General features: G+C 47.0%; 1 protein-coding gene across 1 annotated transcript; it reads right to left on the bottom strand.

Annotated features, from left to right (window-relative positions):
• Nucleotides 1–244: 244 nt before the first annotated feature.
• CUNH1orf100 (chromosome unknown C1orf100 homolog) lies at nt 245–11,436 on the bottom strand. Its single transcript, XM_042701189.1, has 4 exons — nt 11,381–11,436; nt 6,113–6,205; nt 4,052–4,218; nt 245–357 (listed from the first exon to the last, which is right to left on the bottom strand). The coding sequence occupies exons 1-4, from the start codon at nt 11,434–11,436 to the stop codon at nt 245–247; spliced, it is 429 nt and encodes a 142-aa protein (XP_042557123.1).
• Between the last annotated feature and the right edge of the window lie 6,360 nt (nt 11,437–17,796).

The following is a 17,796-nucleotide window of genomic DNA, read 5'->3' as shown; positions in this document are numbered from 1 at the left end:
TATTATGGGTACTCACCAGTACCCATAATGACCCAGGGCCTGGCTAGGCAAGGGCTCTGCCAGTCAGTTCTCTGAAGGCTGGGTCATGATTCCTGGGTCTAGGCTGAACAACCTCATCTGAAAAGAATTGGCAACATGTAGATATAGAATTAAGAGTTATCCACATACACATCAGAATTAAAAGTACTGCAACCATTGTCACTAAGAATGCCAAAAGTTGTTTTATATGAATGCTGTGATTTATTTAGTTAAAAGCATCTCTCCCAAGGCTGCTTCTCTCTTGACAACGATACATCTCTGGTAGTGAATTCAGTGGTGCAGGATTTGATGAAACTGTGGCTAATTTCTGATCCCAGCCTGGAATTTAAAACAATTGATTTATTTTAAGATTACCCACTTCTACTTTTTATTTTCTGATGGGACTAGGGTTTGAACTCGCCCTTGTGACTGCTTATCAGGGGTGATACCTCCTGAGCTATGCTTTGAGTGCCCCCCCAATATTTTAACAGATACTCCTCTTAGCATTTGTGCCCTGAAACAAAATAATTTATGAGATTTAAGGTGAAAGAATGTGTTTAATATATGGAAAAAAGACTTATTTATAGTCTCCAAGTGATAAGGATTATTATTAGGTACGCCAACATGTAAGTAAAATGAAATGACCCTCATAAGTTTGCATTTAATGTCCCAATTCTAGGTTGCCAAGCCCTGTCAGTGCTTCAGAGGTGAAGCCTGAGTTTGACCAGGATTCTCAGACTCCCAAGTCCCTAGGTTTTTACTGTTCTATTCTACCATCCTTAGCAAGTCAACTACATGTAAAGAAATTTCTTTTTCTTTTTTGTTTGTCGTGGGGCTTGAACTTGGGTCTTTGGTGTTATCTCTTAGCTTTTCTGCTTAAGGCTAGCATTCACCATTTTGAGCCACAGTTCCACTTCTGGTTTTCTGGTGGTTAATTACAAGTAAGTCTCATGGACTTTCCTGCCCCAGATAGCTCTGCACTTAGATCTCACAGCCTCCTGCATTGCTAGGGTTATAGGAGTGCTCTGCTTAGGAGTGCTCAGCTTAAAAGAGGAATCATTGGGTACTGGGGTGAGTAATACAAGGACAAAGTCTTCCCGGGCTGGTCTCCTCCCCCAGGCAGCACGCTGAAGACGAGTCTGCTCTTCCTCCTCCACGGTAGTCAGTGTTTCATAAGCAGTTCTTAAATAAATCAATGAAATAGAATGGGCTGAGAATTTTAATTGAGGAAGAATTCTTTGAAGGGAATAACCACACCTATCATGGTCTATATTTAGTCTGTTGTAACAAGTCCCAGTCAGAAGCCTCAGAGCACTGAGCTTGAAATGCAGATCTCATTGTTGATCTAGACAAAGCACTGTGCTCAAACACCCAATCATAGGCACAGCTCAGTGCTGGCATACTTGCCTGTGAGTATTGGGCACTGGCTTCCATACTGCACAGGAAAGAAAGTGGAGGAGAGGAGATCTAATCCCAGAGACAGGCCAAGTGGCTTAAGGGCCTGTGCTTTGACATACTTTAACCTTACTTCTCTGTGGAAAACCTTTCCCACAGATTCCTGGCATTCTTATCAGGCCTCTGGCAGAACAACTTTTGCCTGTCTGCTCTTTTTTTCTTTGTTTTTGTGCTTGGTTCTGGGGCTTGAACTTGGCTTAGCAACTGTCCCTATGACTTTTTTGCTCAAAGCTAGCTCTCTACCACTTGAGCCACAGTTCCACTTTCAGCTTTTTGGTGGTTAATTGGATATAAGAATCTCACAGACTTTCCTCAGCTCTCAGCCTCCTGAGAAGCTAGGATCATAGGCATGAGCCACCTCAGTCTTGTTATCTGCAGGTTCTTTAAAAAGCAGGTGTCACCCGAGTCCTTATCAGTTTGGCCTCTCAGGCTGTCACCTGTCGCCAGGTTCCTGAGACAGCTGGCCTACCTTTGGGCAGCCTGGACACACCGTGCTGTTCTCTTCCTTGTCTAGTTTAACTTTTACCTTGCCCTTCAGCTCTCAGTCAATCTTTTTTGCAAGGAAAACTTCTGGTCTGTTAATAGGCTGCCATAGCAACATAGAGTCTCTACTTCAAACCATTTAACAAGTGGCATTTTATGGTGCGCCTGTGCTGTTTTCACCCACTGAATCTCGTGTGGAAACTGTCTCTCTTTGCTTCATGTAGCATTGATCAAAGCCAAGCACACTGACGGCCACATAAATAGGCGCTATTAAGAATTTATTGCAGGACTGAACAAAAATGAGCCCAACATCAAATTGTCAATTGTCATAAATATGCTCTCCAAGAACTAGCAGAGTCATAATCATAGACAAGAACAAAGGCAAAGTTTACTTCTGCAGAAGGGTGTGCTATCAGCCAAAAATTTGGCAGGCAGGCTGCTCCTGCTCTCTACCTGGTAGTAACTTACTTTCTAAGACTTTAGTGTGTCACATTTCACCTTCCCTGGTGACTTTCTGGGGGACATAGTAGGTGGCAAATAGACCATGGCTTTACTAAATGTTCATAGATTTGGAATTCATTCGGAACTGTGTAAAATAAGCCAAAGGAGAAGGCCTTCAATGTCAATCTGTCTAATAAGATTTCTGTCCCATAGGGAAAGAAGGCTCTGTTTCCTATCACTGGGAGCCGAGGTTAGCTGGCTTCCCTCCTACTAAAGAGATGCTATCACCCAGTCATCTAGAAAGGAAAGGTGTGCTCCAGCTGTGAAGGCGAGAAGCCCTGCTGGCATCCTGGCCCTTCCTGATCCAGTAGCATCCTCTCCCAGCCTCACAATTCCTTCCTTTTATCCTGAGCTCCCTTGCTCTCCTTTATCACGAAGTCTGCCAGTGAGCTGGGTACACTTGGTTCATGCTTGTCACCCTAACGACTTGGGAAGTGAAAATAGAAGAACTGGACTTTCAGAACTAGACCAGGCATAAACATGAGACTTTTATTTAAAAAATTAAAATGTGCCAGGTGCCGGTGGCTCACGCCTGTAATCCTAGCTACTCAGGAGGCTGAGATCTGAGGATCATGGTTCAAAGCCAGCCCGGGCAGAAAAGTCCATGAGACTCTGATCTCCAATAAACCACTAGAAAACTGGAAGTGACGCTGTGGCTCGAGAGGTAGAGCACTCACCTTGAGCTGAAGAGCGCAGGGACAGCGCCCAGGCCCAGAGTTCAGGCCCCACGACCAACAAAAAATAAAAAAAAATTGAAACATCAGGGGCACAGCTTAAGTGGTGGAGACCCTACTTAGAAAGTTCAAGGTCCTGAGTTCAAACCCAGTATTGCAAAGAAAAAAAGCATGGTCTGCCAACTCAAAGCCCAGCACTGAGGATGACAGCACTGCCAGGAATGTGGAAACTGGTGTCATGTGCATCTGGGATCACCTCTGCCCTCCCTCCCTCCCTTCCTGCTCACTTGTGTTGCCAGACAGAAACACCACAGGGCAGTTCAGAATTTCTAGACCATGCCCCAATATGTCAGGTTGTGTCATAAAATCACTGAAGCTGGCAAACGAGGGAAAGTTTTTCCAGCTGTATGTTAGGTGTGGTCACTGTTCTATCTTGTGGCTGGGCTCACACTCCAGCTGTGTCCCAAGAAAGACACCTTTTCATTTTTTTTTTTTTTTTTTGGCCAGTCCTGGGGCTTGAACTCAGGGGCCTGGGCACTGTCTCTGAGCTTCTTTTGCTCAAGGCTAGCACTCTACCACTTGAACCACAGCACCTCTGGTTTTTTCTGTCTATGTGGTGCTGAGGAATGGAACCCAGGCTTCGTGCATGCAAGGCAAGCACTCTACCACTAGGCCATATTCCTAGCTGCCCTTTTCATCTTCATCCTGAAGTGCCGCACACCGGCAGCCAGCAAAGCAGGAAGAAGGCACTGTGGGTCCTAGTCACTTCTTTCTGCACCAGACCCTTGCTCACATCTCTGACCGCAGCATACTGGTGGGTCCTCAGCACACTTCCTGAGATAGCCAGCCCACAGGAGGTGCTGAGCGTGCCTCAGGCATGGCTGATCTCACTGACTTAAGACCACTTTGACTGGACTTACCAATCTTGTAGAATGGCAGAGAAAAGTCTCTTTGGTAAGTGGTTTCCTTATACCATGGTTCAGGAGGCTTTTGGTGTTTTCGAAAGCAGATATAGTGAATGAGCGTCTGTTGGTCTAATTCAGGCTGATAGGGAGCCTTGGATGGAATGGACAAGTCTATGAGTGGTCTAAATGGAAACAAAAACGATAGATGAGCGCCTCAGAGAGGAGCGCTTCGTTCTCTCATCAGGCATCTACCCCCAGGAAGTGACCAGAAGACCAAGAACTTCTAGAACCCCACCCTCCCGAGGCCGGGCAGAGCAAAGGTGCGAGAGAGTTAGCCCAGGTTCAGCCTAGCATCCCGGGAAGCTGAGTCCATGGCGCCAATGCCTTCTCTGTCAGACCAGCCCTGCAGTACATCTGAACGTTTCATAGACCTAAAACCTGTCCTCACCTAACAAGAACAAAACGTAAAGCCAACATACCTCCTGACCCTTGTGAAAGTATCAGTTCACTGTTACAACTTGTTTGTAATATGAATGTAAATACACATTGGTGGTAAGTATTGAGACCTTAAAAATATCCATATATTTTGTTGTAGCTAGTCTAGCAATTGGAGGTGCCCATCAGCAAAGATGTAGTGCTAACAGTGCTTGTCAAAGTGTTTTAATAATCACAGAAAGAGTAGGAATTCTTCCATGTTAAAAAAAAAAATAGGGAACCATCTGAGATGACAGATATACTAGTTACCCTGCTCTGACTCTCACACTGTGTTCATGGATTTCAATCCCAATGTCAGGTGTACAACTGCTATATGGCAATCAGAAAAAGAATATTTTTAAAGAATAGGGAAATATTAAGTTGGTAATATAGACGTGCAAATTAAAAACAATGCTGTAGAATTAAACCTCTTTGTGCCTTTTTTCTTTTTTTGGTGCCTATTCTAGACCTTGAACTCGGGGCCTGGGCACTGTCCATAACTTCTTTTACTCAAGGCTAGTGCTTTACCACCTTGAGTCACAGAGTCCTTTCCAGCTTCTTGATGGTTAATTGTAGGTAAGAGTCTCACAGATTTTCCTGCCCTGGCTAGGTTTGGGCTTCAATCTCAGATCTCAGCCTCCTGAATAGCTAGAACTACAGTATGAACCACTGGTGCTTGGCTTAGATTTTTAATTTTGAGATGGAAAAAAGCCTATAACATATTAAGTATAAACACAATTTAAGTGGATTATTTGAATGGTATTTGATTTATCCCAATAGAAATGTTACCAAAAATAGTAAATAGATAAAATGAAAATGAAGTATCACAATACCATTCTGTACTATTTTAGAATAGATTTTTGCATAATAGGTTCTGAAGAATTACTTTGGGACAGTGACTTGGGTAATCTTCAATTTAAAAATTTTTGACTACCCAGCTTTTCCATCTTTTCTAAATGTTCTAAAGAGTGGTTTTCATTTGTTTTTGTTTTGCTTTGTGCTGGTACCAGAGCTTGAGCTCAAGATCTCTCAGTCCCTTGGCTTTATAACTTAAGGCTGGTGCTCTACTACTTGTGACACAGCTCTACTTCCTTTTTTTTTTTTTTTTTATGAGACTTGAACTCTGGGCCTGGGCCCTGTTTCTGAGCTTTTTCACTCAAGGCTAGTGTTCTACCACTTTGAGCCACAGTGCTGCTTCTGGTTTTCTGATGGTTAATTGGAGATAAGAGTCTCATGGACACTTTTCTGCCCAGGCTGGTTTTGAACTGCAATCCTCAGATCTCAGCCTCCCAAGAAGCTGGGATTATAGGCCTGAGCCATCAGTGTCTGGCTACTTCCTGCTTTTTGATGGTTAACTGAAGAGACTTGCAGACTTTTCTGCCCAGAGTGGCTTTGAACCAGAATCCTCAGATCTCAGACTCCTGAGTACCTACGATTATAGGTATGAGCCTTAAAATTTAAACTATTAAGGCTTTCTATTAAGTGGACAGACCATTATTACCGTCACCATTATTTCTGAGATCATGTGGTTCCTTTATATCACCTTATGCTATCATTCTCCCTTTGATGGCCTTGGAAATGAAGATAAGGAATGGGCCTTACTTGTGTATCTTTGCACTGGAATCACGATGCAGTCTTGCTAGTTGCCCAGGGTAGTAACCTTGGAGGTCCTTTCCTTGGTGACTAATGAATATGCTAGTAGAGAAAGTAGGAAGAAAACAGCAATCATTACCATCATTTTTTTACAGGATACTAGCTTTGAACTTTGTCTCTGGCTCCTAGCAGCTAAAAGCCCAGGGATTTCTTGCAGCATCTGATAAGCTTCTCTGTGCCAGACCTGCCCACCCCCACACCCAGCCTCTATAGCTGTAATCAAATGTTACTTGTTTTCAGGATTCATCAGAACCTATTTGACACATCAGGTTCAGTATCAGGGGTAAAAAAAGCTGAGTGCAGTTGGCTCACTCCTGTAATCCTACTCAGGAGGATGCGATTTGAGATTCAAGCATTGCGGTTTGAAGCCATCTCAGGCAGGAAAGTCTGTGATATTCATCACCAATTAACCAGCCAGAAATGCAGGTGTGGCTCAAGTGGCAGAGCACCAGCCTTGAGCAACAAAGCCAAGCAAGAGCATGAGGCCCTAGTACTAGCATATGAGTGTATGAGTGTGTGTGTGAGAGAGAGAGAGAGAGACAGACAGACAGAATATACAAAGCTAATGGGATAGATATGATCATTGCTAAAACATGCTTTATTTATGATATGGCTACAAGATTTCATAGCCCTGTTTTTTGTGAGGCACTGGGGAGTGTGGAAGCGGTCTCCGGCTGGCCTTGGCCCTGTGGGGCTGTTTTGAGTCATAAACATGAGCCTGTAAAGCCAGGATGTCCCGCTCAGCACTCTTGGGAAGCCACTGGTTCAGATGTGGAGGGGTGGAGAAGTGTCCGGGAAAAGGCACAGGCCTCAGACACTGGGAAGAATGTTGCTAGTCCTTGGGAAGGACCTCAGGAAGATGAGCATTGCTGGGAAGATGTCTGTATGTTGGGTCTCTGTTAATCGTTCTCAGATTCTGAGCCCTTGGTAGTGGGGGGGGGGAGCCAGTGGGAAGGAACGCAGTGTGCATGAAGTAGATGCACTATGTCTACAGTGAATCTATGTGATGAGCAGAAATTAAAACTGTGCCAGTCAGCCCACATTGCGGCATGCAGACAGGTAGGGTACCCTGCACTCCGCTGGGTATATGGACACAGAGCTAAGCAGCAGCTCTGGTCCTTCCAAGGCCTGTGAAGAGGGAACAAATGGGATGGGGAAGGGGTTCTGAGAAGAGTGTGGACGAGGTTTCCAGTCTATAACCAGCTGGTCTTGTTGCTTTGTGCTGACTGTGGCTTCAAAATGCATCGTGGCAAGAGTCCTTGGTGAAGCAGGCCTGGCTCAGGGGTACAGGGGTACAGGCTCAACAAGGGTGAGGCTGAGTCCAGCCACCATTACTGCCAAAAATAAAGGAAGTGCCTAGTGGAGCAAGCTGTTCACCTCCTGGCATCTGGAAAACAGAGAAGAGGAAGGGCTGAGCCCCAGAATTCCTGGCTAAAGCTCACCCCCAATAACCTAACTTCCTCCCACCAGGCCCCACCTAAAAGTGAGACCACCTCCCCAAAGGGCCACCAGCTGAAGCTCAAACATCCAACGCATGGACCTTTGGAGAGTGTTCAAAATCTGAGCTCCAGCAAGGGTCTGGGGGGCTGCCTTTCTTGTATAAAAGGAAGTCCAGAATAGGGCAGGCTGTGCTTTTGTCTGTGCAAACAGGACACTGGGAGTTCAGATTTTCCACAAACCACAGACTGTCTAGACTTGCTCAGTGGCTGGAATAATATGACTGAGCCCTGAGTTACAGCAGGAGATTACAGCAGGGGAGAGAGAAGTTGGCTTCAAAGGAGGAACAAATGACAGGTCTGGGTGCAGGGCTGGAACGTGGTTGTCTAGGCACCTGTCCTGTCCCTCCCAAGGCTCCCTGGAGCTGCCTGACAGTGGTGGAGAGCCCACGGGTGCTGGGTGGACATCCACGGTCTTCAGGAGCGGTGCTGCTGCCTGGGGCTCCTGGTTAAAGTGAGCCCAGCACGGCCCCAGATGGGTCTGCACCAGCTGCTCTGAGTGCAGCACCTAGCTTCCTCCCCAGCACCCAGTGACAAATCTGGGAGCTCCCTAGGCAGGCTTGGCAGGAGTGTGGAGAGGGCAGGAAAGCATGCCAGGCTCTTGGCGTTGGAAGGAGGGCAGCATGGAGAGAGAAGTGGAGAGCAGGGGCGGGGGGAGGAAAAGATGACACACGCTGCCTGGAACTCTGTGGATAAACATCCCAAGCTCCCCATGTGGCCTTCTCAAACACGAAAAAGCTTGCAATTTGGAGATAAAAAAACTCCACTCTTCAGAAGAGACCTTTTCCCTCCTAGGAGGAAATGCCTCGGTGAGCCCGCCACTGTGCAATGCCGACTGCTCCCATGCACAGAAGCGAATGCCGTGACCCCAGCCTGGGCGTCGAAGCCCTCCAGGGCTCTGCTCGATCTCTGAATCAGCCCTGCATGCCTTCTCCTCGGTGGGAGCAGGTGGTCACGCCGGTATGCTTCCCCTGGGCATTATTTAAAGGTTCTGACAGCTGGACTCTCCCGCGAGGTGTTCAAGAGCAAACTTGTCCCCCAGGAGAGGAGTATAACTGAAGTAGGGTCTGGGCTTAGCCACAGACAAGATTCAAGATGCCCAGGTGAAGGCCTGGGCAGCGGCCCAAGGGAGCTGTGCCACTCATGGGGACTGCGCTCCTCCACACCACCCGTGTGTGGGGCTTCATGCCTCATGCAGAAAAGAAGACTCCTAGTTCCAAAGCCACCTGTGAGAAGTAAGAGCACCTTGCTCCATCACAGCAAAAAGAGGCTCAGACAGGTTAAATGAACTAAGCCAGAGCCACGAATCATTTATGTGTGTATGATGACTTGTTTTTCAGAAGAGCATTATTTCTAATAAACTACATGATTCCTCCACTTAAGGGCAGACAGCAAGTACATATCACATGCCAATTAAAACGGGAGAGGGAACAAACTAAAAGAAACTTAGTATGATGGTCCACACCTGTAAGAGCATAACTAGCGAGCCTGAGATAGGCAGAGAGCAAGACTGAGGCCAGCCAGGCACTGAGGCCAGCCAGGCCTGCAGTGAGTTCCAGACCAGCTGGGCTACATGGTGAGACCTTGTCATGAAAAGGAGGGAAGGAAGGAGGGAGGGAGGGAGGGGAGAGAAGGAGGAAGGGAGGGGAGAGAAGGAGGAAGGGAGGGGAGAGGGGAGAGGGAGGAGAGAATGAGATCAGGCACTGGTGGCTCTCACCTGTAATTGTAGCTATGTAGGAAGCTAAGATCTGAGGATAATGGTTCAAAGCCAGCCCAGGCAGGAAAGTCCTTGAGACTCTTATCTCCACAGCAGAACCACGGCTCAAATGGGAGAATGTTAGCATAGAGAGAAAGAGTTAAGGGACAGTGCCCTGGCTCTGAGTTCAAGCCTGAGGATCAGCACACGCACAAAAAGGACCATGAAGACTACCAGAAAGAAAAACCTCCTAGGTCTGATAAACACCTTCTGCAATAGCAGGGCACAAAATCAGAATAGAGGAATTGCAGATGTGGCTCAAGTGGTAGAGTTCCAATCTTAAGCAAAAACCCAAGCAATTACAAGAGGCTACAGTCTCAGTACCAAAAATAAAAATACAAAAGTCAGTAGCTTTTCTGTATACCAATAATGAACATACTGAGAAAAACATGGATTACATCTCATTCATTGCAGTTCCCCCCAACTACCAAATCAAAAATGAAACCAAAACGACAATAACAAAACTTCCCCACCAAAAACTGGGGGAGTGGAGGGGGGCCATTTTTAAACCAAGAATACATTTAACAAAGGAAATCAAAGACCCCTACCATGAAAAGTATAAAACACTGAAGAAAGTGTATCTATTAAAGAAAGTACTAGGAGATGGAAAGACCTTCCATATTCATGATTGACAGAACACTGTGAAAATGGTCATATTACTGAAAGCAATTTATAGATTCAATGTAATCCCTATCAAAATTCCAATGTCATGCTTCACTGAAATAGAACAAGAAATCCTAAAATGTACATTAAAGTGCAAAACAATCCTGAGTAGCTAGAGTAGTCCTGAGCAAAAATACTGAGATATCACAGTATACCTATTTACATCATACTACAGAATAATAATATAAAAAACTTGCATGGTACTGGAACAAAAACATACACACGGGCTGGGAAGGTGGCTCAGTGGTAGAGTGCTCGCCTTGCATGCCTGAGGCCCTGGGTTCGATTCCTTAGCACCACATAAGCAAAAAGAAAAAAGCCGGAAGTGGCGCTGTGGCTCAAGTGGTAGGGCACTAGCCTTGAGCTGAAGAGCTGAGGGACAGCGCCCAGGCCCAGAGTTCAGGCCCCACGACCGGACCAAAAAAAAAAAAAAACATACACACATAGACCAGTGCAATAGAATAGAGAACACAGGCATAAAGTATCACAGCTACAACCACTTGATTCTTGACAAATGTATCAAAAACATACACTGGAGAAAAGACAGCTTTTTTTTTTTTTTTTTTTTTTAAAACTCTGGGCTTGGGTGCTGTCTCTGTGCTCTTCAGCTCAAGGCAAGCGCTCTATCCCTTGAGCCACAGCTCCATTTCTGGTTTTCTAGTGATTTATTGGAGATAAGAGTCTCACAGACTTTCCTGCCAGGGCTGGCTTTGAACCTCTATCTCAGCTTCCTGAGTAGCTAGGATTATAGGCGTGAGCCTCCAGCGCCCAGCTAAAAGACAGCCTCTTTAACAAATGGTATTGGGAAATCTGGATATTCACATGCAGAAGACTGAAACTAGATCCTTACCTCTTGTTCAGTACAAAGAGCAAATTGAAATGCATCAATGACCTTAATGGAAGACCTTATTTGGGCCCACAGATGAGCTGGGAGCAGTATAAAGGCTGTCTGCTCCCCAGATTCCTCCATGTTGTGCCCGTGTGCTTTGTCCTGAGCTATCCCATCCTGCAGCCATTTGTGGCCATCTTGGAATTCAGGAAGGGTCTGGATCAGCCATCAGACCACCTGATTGCTACCTCTGAGACTTGGGACTGTTTTAATTATGGATATCTTCTCAGCCCTTCCCCTCAGTTTTCCCTGTTTAACCCCCAAAGATGGCTGTGGAAGTGCTGAAGCGCCTACCACACAATACAACTCCTTTCTGTTTTTCATCATGTGTCTTTATTTGTCCCAGTTGGACATGTGGAACTTCTGGAGTTTAGGCATGAGGTCTCTAAAAACTCCAGCTTTAAGAACTTTACCTGGGTGGAATCATCGGACGACGTTCATGAAATTCTCGTAGTCGGATGGCAGCCATGATAGGTGGAAATCTAAAACAAAATAATTATGGAGTGAATTGTCTTGTTGCTAGGTTGCACACATTTCAAGATAAAAGCTTTTGCTACAGTCTGGACCTGGAGGATCCCCAGAGGACCATATATGGAAGATGTGGTGTTCTTGGGAGGCCATGAAACAGTTCATAGGTGGGGCCTAGTGGGAAGAAGATAGGTCATTGGGGAATCCTGGGACACCTGACACCCAGCTGACTATTGTTTTTGAGACAGGGTTTGCTTCCTGCCCAGCATGCACCTATTTTAGGTGCATGATCTATTTTAGGCTTCCTGTTGTAGCTGGAATGACTGATGTGTACAACCATGCCTTCTTCTAGTGAGATGGAATTTGCAGAGCTTTCTACCTAGGCTGTCCTGGATCTGTGATCCTCCTGATTTCAGCCTCTCAACTTGCAAGGATTGAACAGATGTGAACCACTGGTACTTTGCTTTAGTCAGTCTTAAAAGTAGAGCCAAATAGAAAATCTGAAAATGATAAACTTACGTATGAACATAGCCAATACAGTGGCTATGCTCAGAATCAATAATAATATAACTTTCATCTTTCAAATATATTTTTTTAGTTGACTTAATAGAAGATTTTTACTTTGGTGCATCTTAAGTAAACTTTTCCTGGGGCAGAAATGAGTTCCAATCATGCACTCAGTCACTTTGGGTGGACTGTTCTCAAAGACATGTTAAGGACTTGGTCTGCATCCTGGCAGTCTGGAGACTTCACTCCAGTGACTCCAGGAGGTAAAGAAAGTAGGACTGAGGTTCAAGGTTCACGTGGGCAAAAAGTTAATACAATCTTATCTCAACCAATAAGCTGGGTTTAGTGGTGTGCTCCTGTCAGCTATGTGGGAAGCATAAATAGGAGGGTCAAGGTTCAGTTTAGCCCTAGGATAAAACACAAGATGTTGTTAGAAAACAAAACAAAACAAAGGGCTTGGAGTGCCAGGTGTGGTGGCTCAAGCCTGTAATCCTACTCACTCGTGAGGCTGAGATCTGAGGACTGTGGATCAAAGCCAGCCCAGGCAATACAATCCATGAGACTCTTATCTCCAATAAACCACCAGAAAAGTGGAAGTGGTGCTGTGGCTCAAAGTGGTAGAGCACTAGCCTTGAGCTGAATAGCTCAGTGACAGTGCCCAGACCCAGAGTTCAAGCCCCATGACTGACAAAACATGCTCCCATGTGGGAGTATGGTTCAAGTACTAGAGTGCCTGTTTAGCAAGCTCAGGATCCTAAGTTCAATCCCAGTACTACCAAAAACTTAAAAAACAACCAAATATGTTGAGTTCAAACTCCTAAAACTCCTCACTGTCTCAAACAATTCTTGGCACAGAGTTTGCCATAGGATTTGCCCTAAAGTTGTGAGTTCCCGTCTCTAGGATATTCAAAATATGACTGGCTGTTAGCAAGGTAGCTAGGGAGTGGAGAGAGGCACAAGCAGCCCTGCCATGCTGAAGATACCTACAGGCCGCCGTGAGCCGGGACCTCCTCGCTCTTACATGCAGTCCTTTGGGGCAGCAAATGTTCAGCTACCCTCTGGTGTTGGTGATAGTGCAAGGGTACACTGCACAGTGGAGGAAGCGGAATGCTTGACATCACTCATAGATTATGATGCAGGCTGGTTAGGCTTTGCTAGTAGTACCTTTCAGGAATGAATATAAAAGTTCCTGTAGTTTCCATGGAAGCCTGGCTAGAACTTTCTCCCCTGTAAAGACTGTTCCAAGGATGACAGAAGGTTAAGAATCTGGGTGGTGCTGTGCTTGTCCTTTACAAGCAGGAATTGAAGAAGCTGGGTTGGCACCAGAGCAGAGGAGTCCAGACTTTCTGGTCTAGAACTAGATTAGGCTCCATCCAGCTGCTACTAAAGAGATCTAAGGCTTCTTCTTCTTCTTCTTTTTTTTTTTTTTTGGTCAGTCGCAGGGCTTGAACTCTGTGCCTGGGCGCTATCCCTCAGCTCTTCAGCTCAAGGCTAGCACTCTACCGCTTTAGCTACATCGCCACTTCCTGTTTTCTGGTGGTTTATCAGAGATAAGATTCTTACAGACTTTCCTGCCCTGGCTGGCTTTGAACCGATCCTCAGATCTCAGCCTCCTGAGTAGTTAGGATTACAGGTGTGAGCCACCAGCGCTCGGCTTCTAAGGCTTCTTAATTGTCCTACAATACAATTCAAAGCCAGCACTGGTGGTGCACACCTGTAATCCTAGCTACTCTTAAGATTGAGATCTGAGGACCACATTTCAAACCAGCAAAGTCCATGAGATTCTTATCTCCTATTAGCCACTAAAAAAACAAAAATAAAGCTATTGCCAGTCTATGCCTGGTGCTTTTTTTTTGTCTGTTCTGGGGCCTGAACTCTGGGCCTGGGCGCTGTCCCTCAGCTCTTCAGCTCAAGGCTAGCGCTCTACCACTTGAGTCACAGCGCCACTTCTGGCTTTTTCTGCTTATGTGGTGTTGAGGAATCGAACCCAGGGCCTCATGCATGCAAGACAAGCACTGTGCCACTGAGCCACCTTCCTAGCCCTATGCCTGATGCTTTTTAAAGCTTGCAGCATGTATTTTTTTTAAGCTTTAAAAAATCTTAATTTATTACATCTTTTTTATTTCTTCTCTTTAAAATTATTATTCTTTTAAAAATCATTATTAGGAGTTGTACAAAGGGGTCACAGTTTCGTAAGTCAGGAAAGGAATACAATGCTTCTTGGACAAATGTTACCCCTTCCTTCACTTTCTCCCAGTTTCTTGTTTCCATCTCTGCCCACAAATTGCATAGTTCATTTTTTACATATTATATACTAAATACATACATTTGTTTACCCTTCTTCCATTTTTATGCCCTCCTTTGCCCCCTCCCATAAAAAAAAAAACAACAACAAAACCCCCCAAAACACCACATTTCATCTCATTTTGTGTGTGTGGCATTACTGGGGCTTGTACTCAGGGCCAGGTCCCTGTCCTTTAGCTTTCTTGCTCAACATTGGTGCTCTACCACTTGAGCCACAGTTCCACTTCAGGATTTTTGGTGGTTAATTTGACTAAGAGTCTCACAGTGTTTTCTGCCTGGGCTTACTTAATCTTTTTTCTTGGTCATGGGCCTGAACTCTGGGCCTAGGTGTTGTCCCCTCAGCTTTTCAGCTCAAGGCTAATAACACTCTACCGCTTGAGCCACAATATCACTTCCGGCTTTTTCTGCCGGACCTCATGCAATGCAAGGCAAGCACTCTACCACTGAGACACCTTCCCAGCCCTGACTCTGAATCTTGATTCTCAAATCTCGGCCTCCTGAGTAGCTAGGAGTTCAGGCGTGAGCCACAGCACCTGGCTAAAGCTGCTTCTTTTTATTAGAAACACTGACTCCTTTCCTGGGAGCAGGATAAAGTCTGGGCATCCCAGTCTCCTCTATTTTGTACCTGTGACTTTTGTCCTCAGCCATTCCATCCATAAGCCAGTTTGTAAGCCAGGGAAGGTCAGACCACCTGCCAGGTTATCAGTGACTTTTCTTTTGAAAGTTTTAGCCAGGATTTTCCTTATAACAGGGTTTCAGAAGGGAGAAATAGGAAACATTTCCTGTTCCCCAAGCAGGAAATGGGAGTTAAAGCTGTAGTTTTTCTACTATGAGCTGGGCAAATCCATGTGGTTTAACAGACCCTTGGCTGAGTGGTTAAGGCAGGTGAGCGAGGCTCACCCATGACACAGGAAACCGTGAGGACTACCTTTTGCCAGACATGCCTGCCATTCTTTGTCTCTACCCACTCAAAGAAGTTGCCAGCTTTTTACCATTTCAAAAAGGCAGATTTAGACAGCTTTTATATTTGAAATACAGATGCAAGGCGGACTTAGATAGCACTTGCCACATCTAGACTTGTAATTTAACAGAAAGGGAGGTATCCGTGGTTTTTTTGTTTGTTTACTTCCTAGTTTCAACTTGAGTCTGGTCCTTTTGCTATTTGTTGAAAAGAATACAACCTGGCGGTCTCCTGTCTTTTCTATCCAGCTTCTCAGTGCCTCTTTAAAGGCCCCACCCGACCAAACCACCTCTGAACACACCATGACTTGGGACTCTGTATTATGGCTTTCTCATTCCCAGCCCCCAAACCTAAGGCAGACGACGTTACTGCTGGAAGGTAGCTGAAGAAGTGCGGAAGCGCTGCCTCCTGTGGCTACTTCTGTCCCTCACGCTTCTCTGTACTTGGCCTGTTGGGGTGAGTGGCCGAACCTGACATGTCTACCTCCTGGGCCTAGGGTCCAAAAAACAACAGAAAACCAGCTTCAACACTGCGTCCTCTTTGTAGCTTTCGAGCCCGGTATGCTCTTTGGGACCCGGGAAGTGACTAATGAAGCTATTACTCAACATAGGATTTCCAGAACACGGGCAGGGCTGGCAGCCACGGGCGCGGCCCGACAGGAGTGTGTACCGGCTTTCGTGCAAATGGCTTTTCTCTTCTTCCTAGTACTCTTACAGCACCGTGGGCAGTGCAAATGGTCTCCAGGTCTAGGAGGACTCGAGCGTTAGGTCCCAAGAAGCGCCCCGGGCCGAGGCGCCATGACGCGAGACCCCGCCCTGGCAGGCCGGAATGGGAACTGGAATGCAGACGGCCCTAAAAATTAGGTTTATGGAAAACTGGAATACGAAACGAAAGCGTGCGAGCGCTCGCAGTCCTCTTTGCTCCGACAGGCGGCGGCCGGGGCGGACGGCGGCGGCCCTCCCACGTGGCGGGTGACAGGCCTTCCATTATGGCGCTCCTGGTTCCCATAGTGCCTCGGGCTCCGGTCCCAGGGCCTCCTTCCACTCCCCCTCCTCCCACAATGCCGTGGGTGCGCGCTCAGCCAACGAAAAGCGCCCAGGGTAGCGCATGCTCAGACCCGGGGGCGGGGCCGGGGGAAGTGGTAGCACGCGCGGGGCTGCTGCGGGCCGCCCCGCCGGAAGCCCCGCCGGAAGCCCTGCCGGAAGCCCCGCCTCCTGCTCCCCACCCGAGGCAGGTTTGTTGTTGTTTTTGCGATTTTCACAGCTGAAATCTGTTCTCTTGCGTTCAATGGATTCCTTCCTTCCTTCCCCGCCTTTCGCTGTTCCTAGCTTCATGTCTACACGCTCGCACGTCGTCGACATCGCCTGCATCCCCTCCCTGTACCGAGCCCTGACCACCAGGCCGACCTCCTGCGTTAGCCTTCCTACTGCCGGGAGGTGGGTGAGGCCTGCGGGAGGAGGAGTGCTGGGGAGCCGGAGGCCTGGAGGCCTGCGGGAGGAGGAGCCGGCCTCGCCCAGCCCAGCCCGAGTGCTGGGGAGCCGGAGGCCCGCGGGAGGAGGAGCCGGCCTCGCCCAGCCCGAGTGCTGGGGAGCTGGAGGCCTGCGAGAGGCCTGCGGGCCCGGGCCCGGCCCCGGGGCTCCCCTTCCGCCGCTGCCTGTGCCCCCGGCCACTGAGTACGGACTGCACCCCGAAAACGGAACTAGCCCACCGCCTAGGAAACCACTTCCAGGGTCTAACTGTGATGCAGCTCAGGCGGTGGTTGAGTAACTTGGGAGGAAACTTCTAGAAGGACTTCACCGGGCAGTAGGGTGGGCAGTGGGTGGATCCCTTGGCGCACCCTGTCCCGGGGACCACGGCCCTTTGTCCCAGCACTGGGTGACTCAGCACTTGTCTGGAGAGCTGCTGAGACTGAAGTTGCGGGAGGAAACCAAACAATTCTTATTTACCAAACTGTCAAAATCCTATCATTGCAATTAAGGAGATAGGCAATTAACTGTGTCTTAATTACAGCAGCTGCCACTTCTTCTGAATGCTGTAATTTACAGAGAGAATGGGAGGAGACTTTAAATTAATGTGTCTTTAAACAACGAAAAACATTGATGGGGCCTGAAGAAAATTGTCGGCATGGTCCTCGGGTCCTCAGGAAGCATTGTGTTTTGAGATGTGCAGCGTCTTTGTTGTTTAATGGCTGCGTTTGGAATACATGCCAGAGTGACATTGTTATACCCTATTTTGTGTACATGCAAATTTGCAGATTTCAATAGGAACTTCATCTGTGAAAGCCTGTGCAAGTGGCACCACAGTTTCGTTGGTTTACAACTTGGCTTTAAAACAAAGAGATTTAAACAATGAGTCCAGACTCATGGGCAGAGAAAGCAGCTTTGCAGTGGCAGGTTGAAAGAGGGTAGTCAGGTTTGCATCTTGTAGTTCGCTACAGTGACGCAGCTTTGTGTGTGTGACTGCAATGGGCCCTGGGTGCTGTCCTTTGGCTTTTTTGCTTACGCCTGGCGCTCTACCACTTGAATAGCATCTTCATTTCTGGTTTGTTGGTGGTTAATTGGACAGAAGTCTCACAGGCTTTCCTGCCTG

Source organism: Dipodomys spectabilis, unplaced genomic scaffold (genome assembly GCF_019054845.1).
Source record: "Dipodomys spectabilis isolate Male_0828 unplaced genomic scaffold, ASM1905484v1 ptg000288l, whole genome shotgun sequence".
In the NCBI taxonomy this organism is placed as follows: Eukaryota; Metazoa; Chordata; class Mammalia; order Rodentia; family Heteromyidae; genus Dipodomys; species Dipodomys spectabilis.
Note: the sequence above shows the minus strand (reverse complement) of the source record. Positions and strands in the feature narration are given on the sequence as shown.

Bases quoted from the DNA above. Each gene is read 5' to 3' on its own strand.
- CUNH1orf100 (XM_042701189.1), bottom strand. From the start codon at position 11,436: ATGGCTGCCATCCGACTACGAGAATTTCATGAACGTCGTCCGATGATT. The intron at 6,206-11,380 runs GTAAAGTTCTTA...TTTCTCTACTAG, and splicing joins CGTCCGATGATTCCACCCAG to CATATTCATTAGTCACCAAG. The intron at 4,219-6,112 runs GTAAGGCCCATT...GTTTCCATTTAG, and splicing joins TCCAGTGCAAAGATACACAA to ACCACTCATAGACTTGTCCA.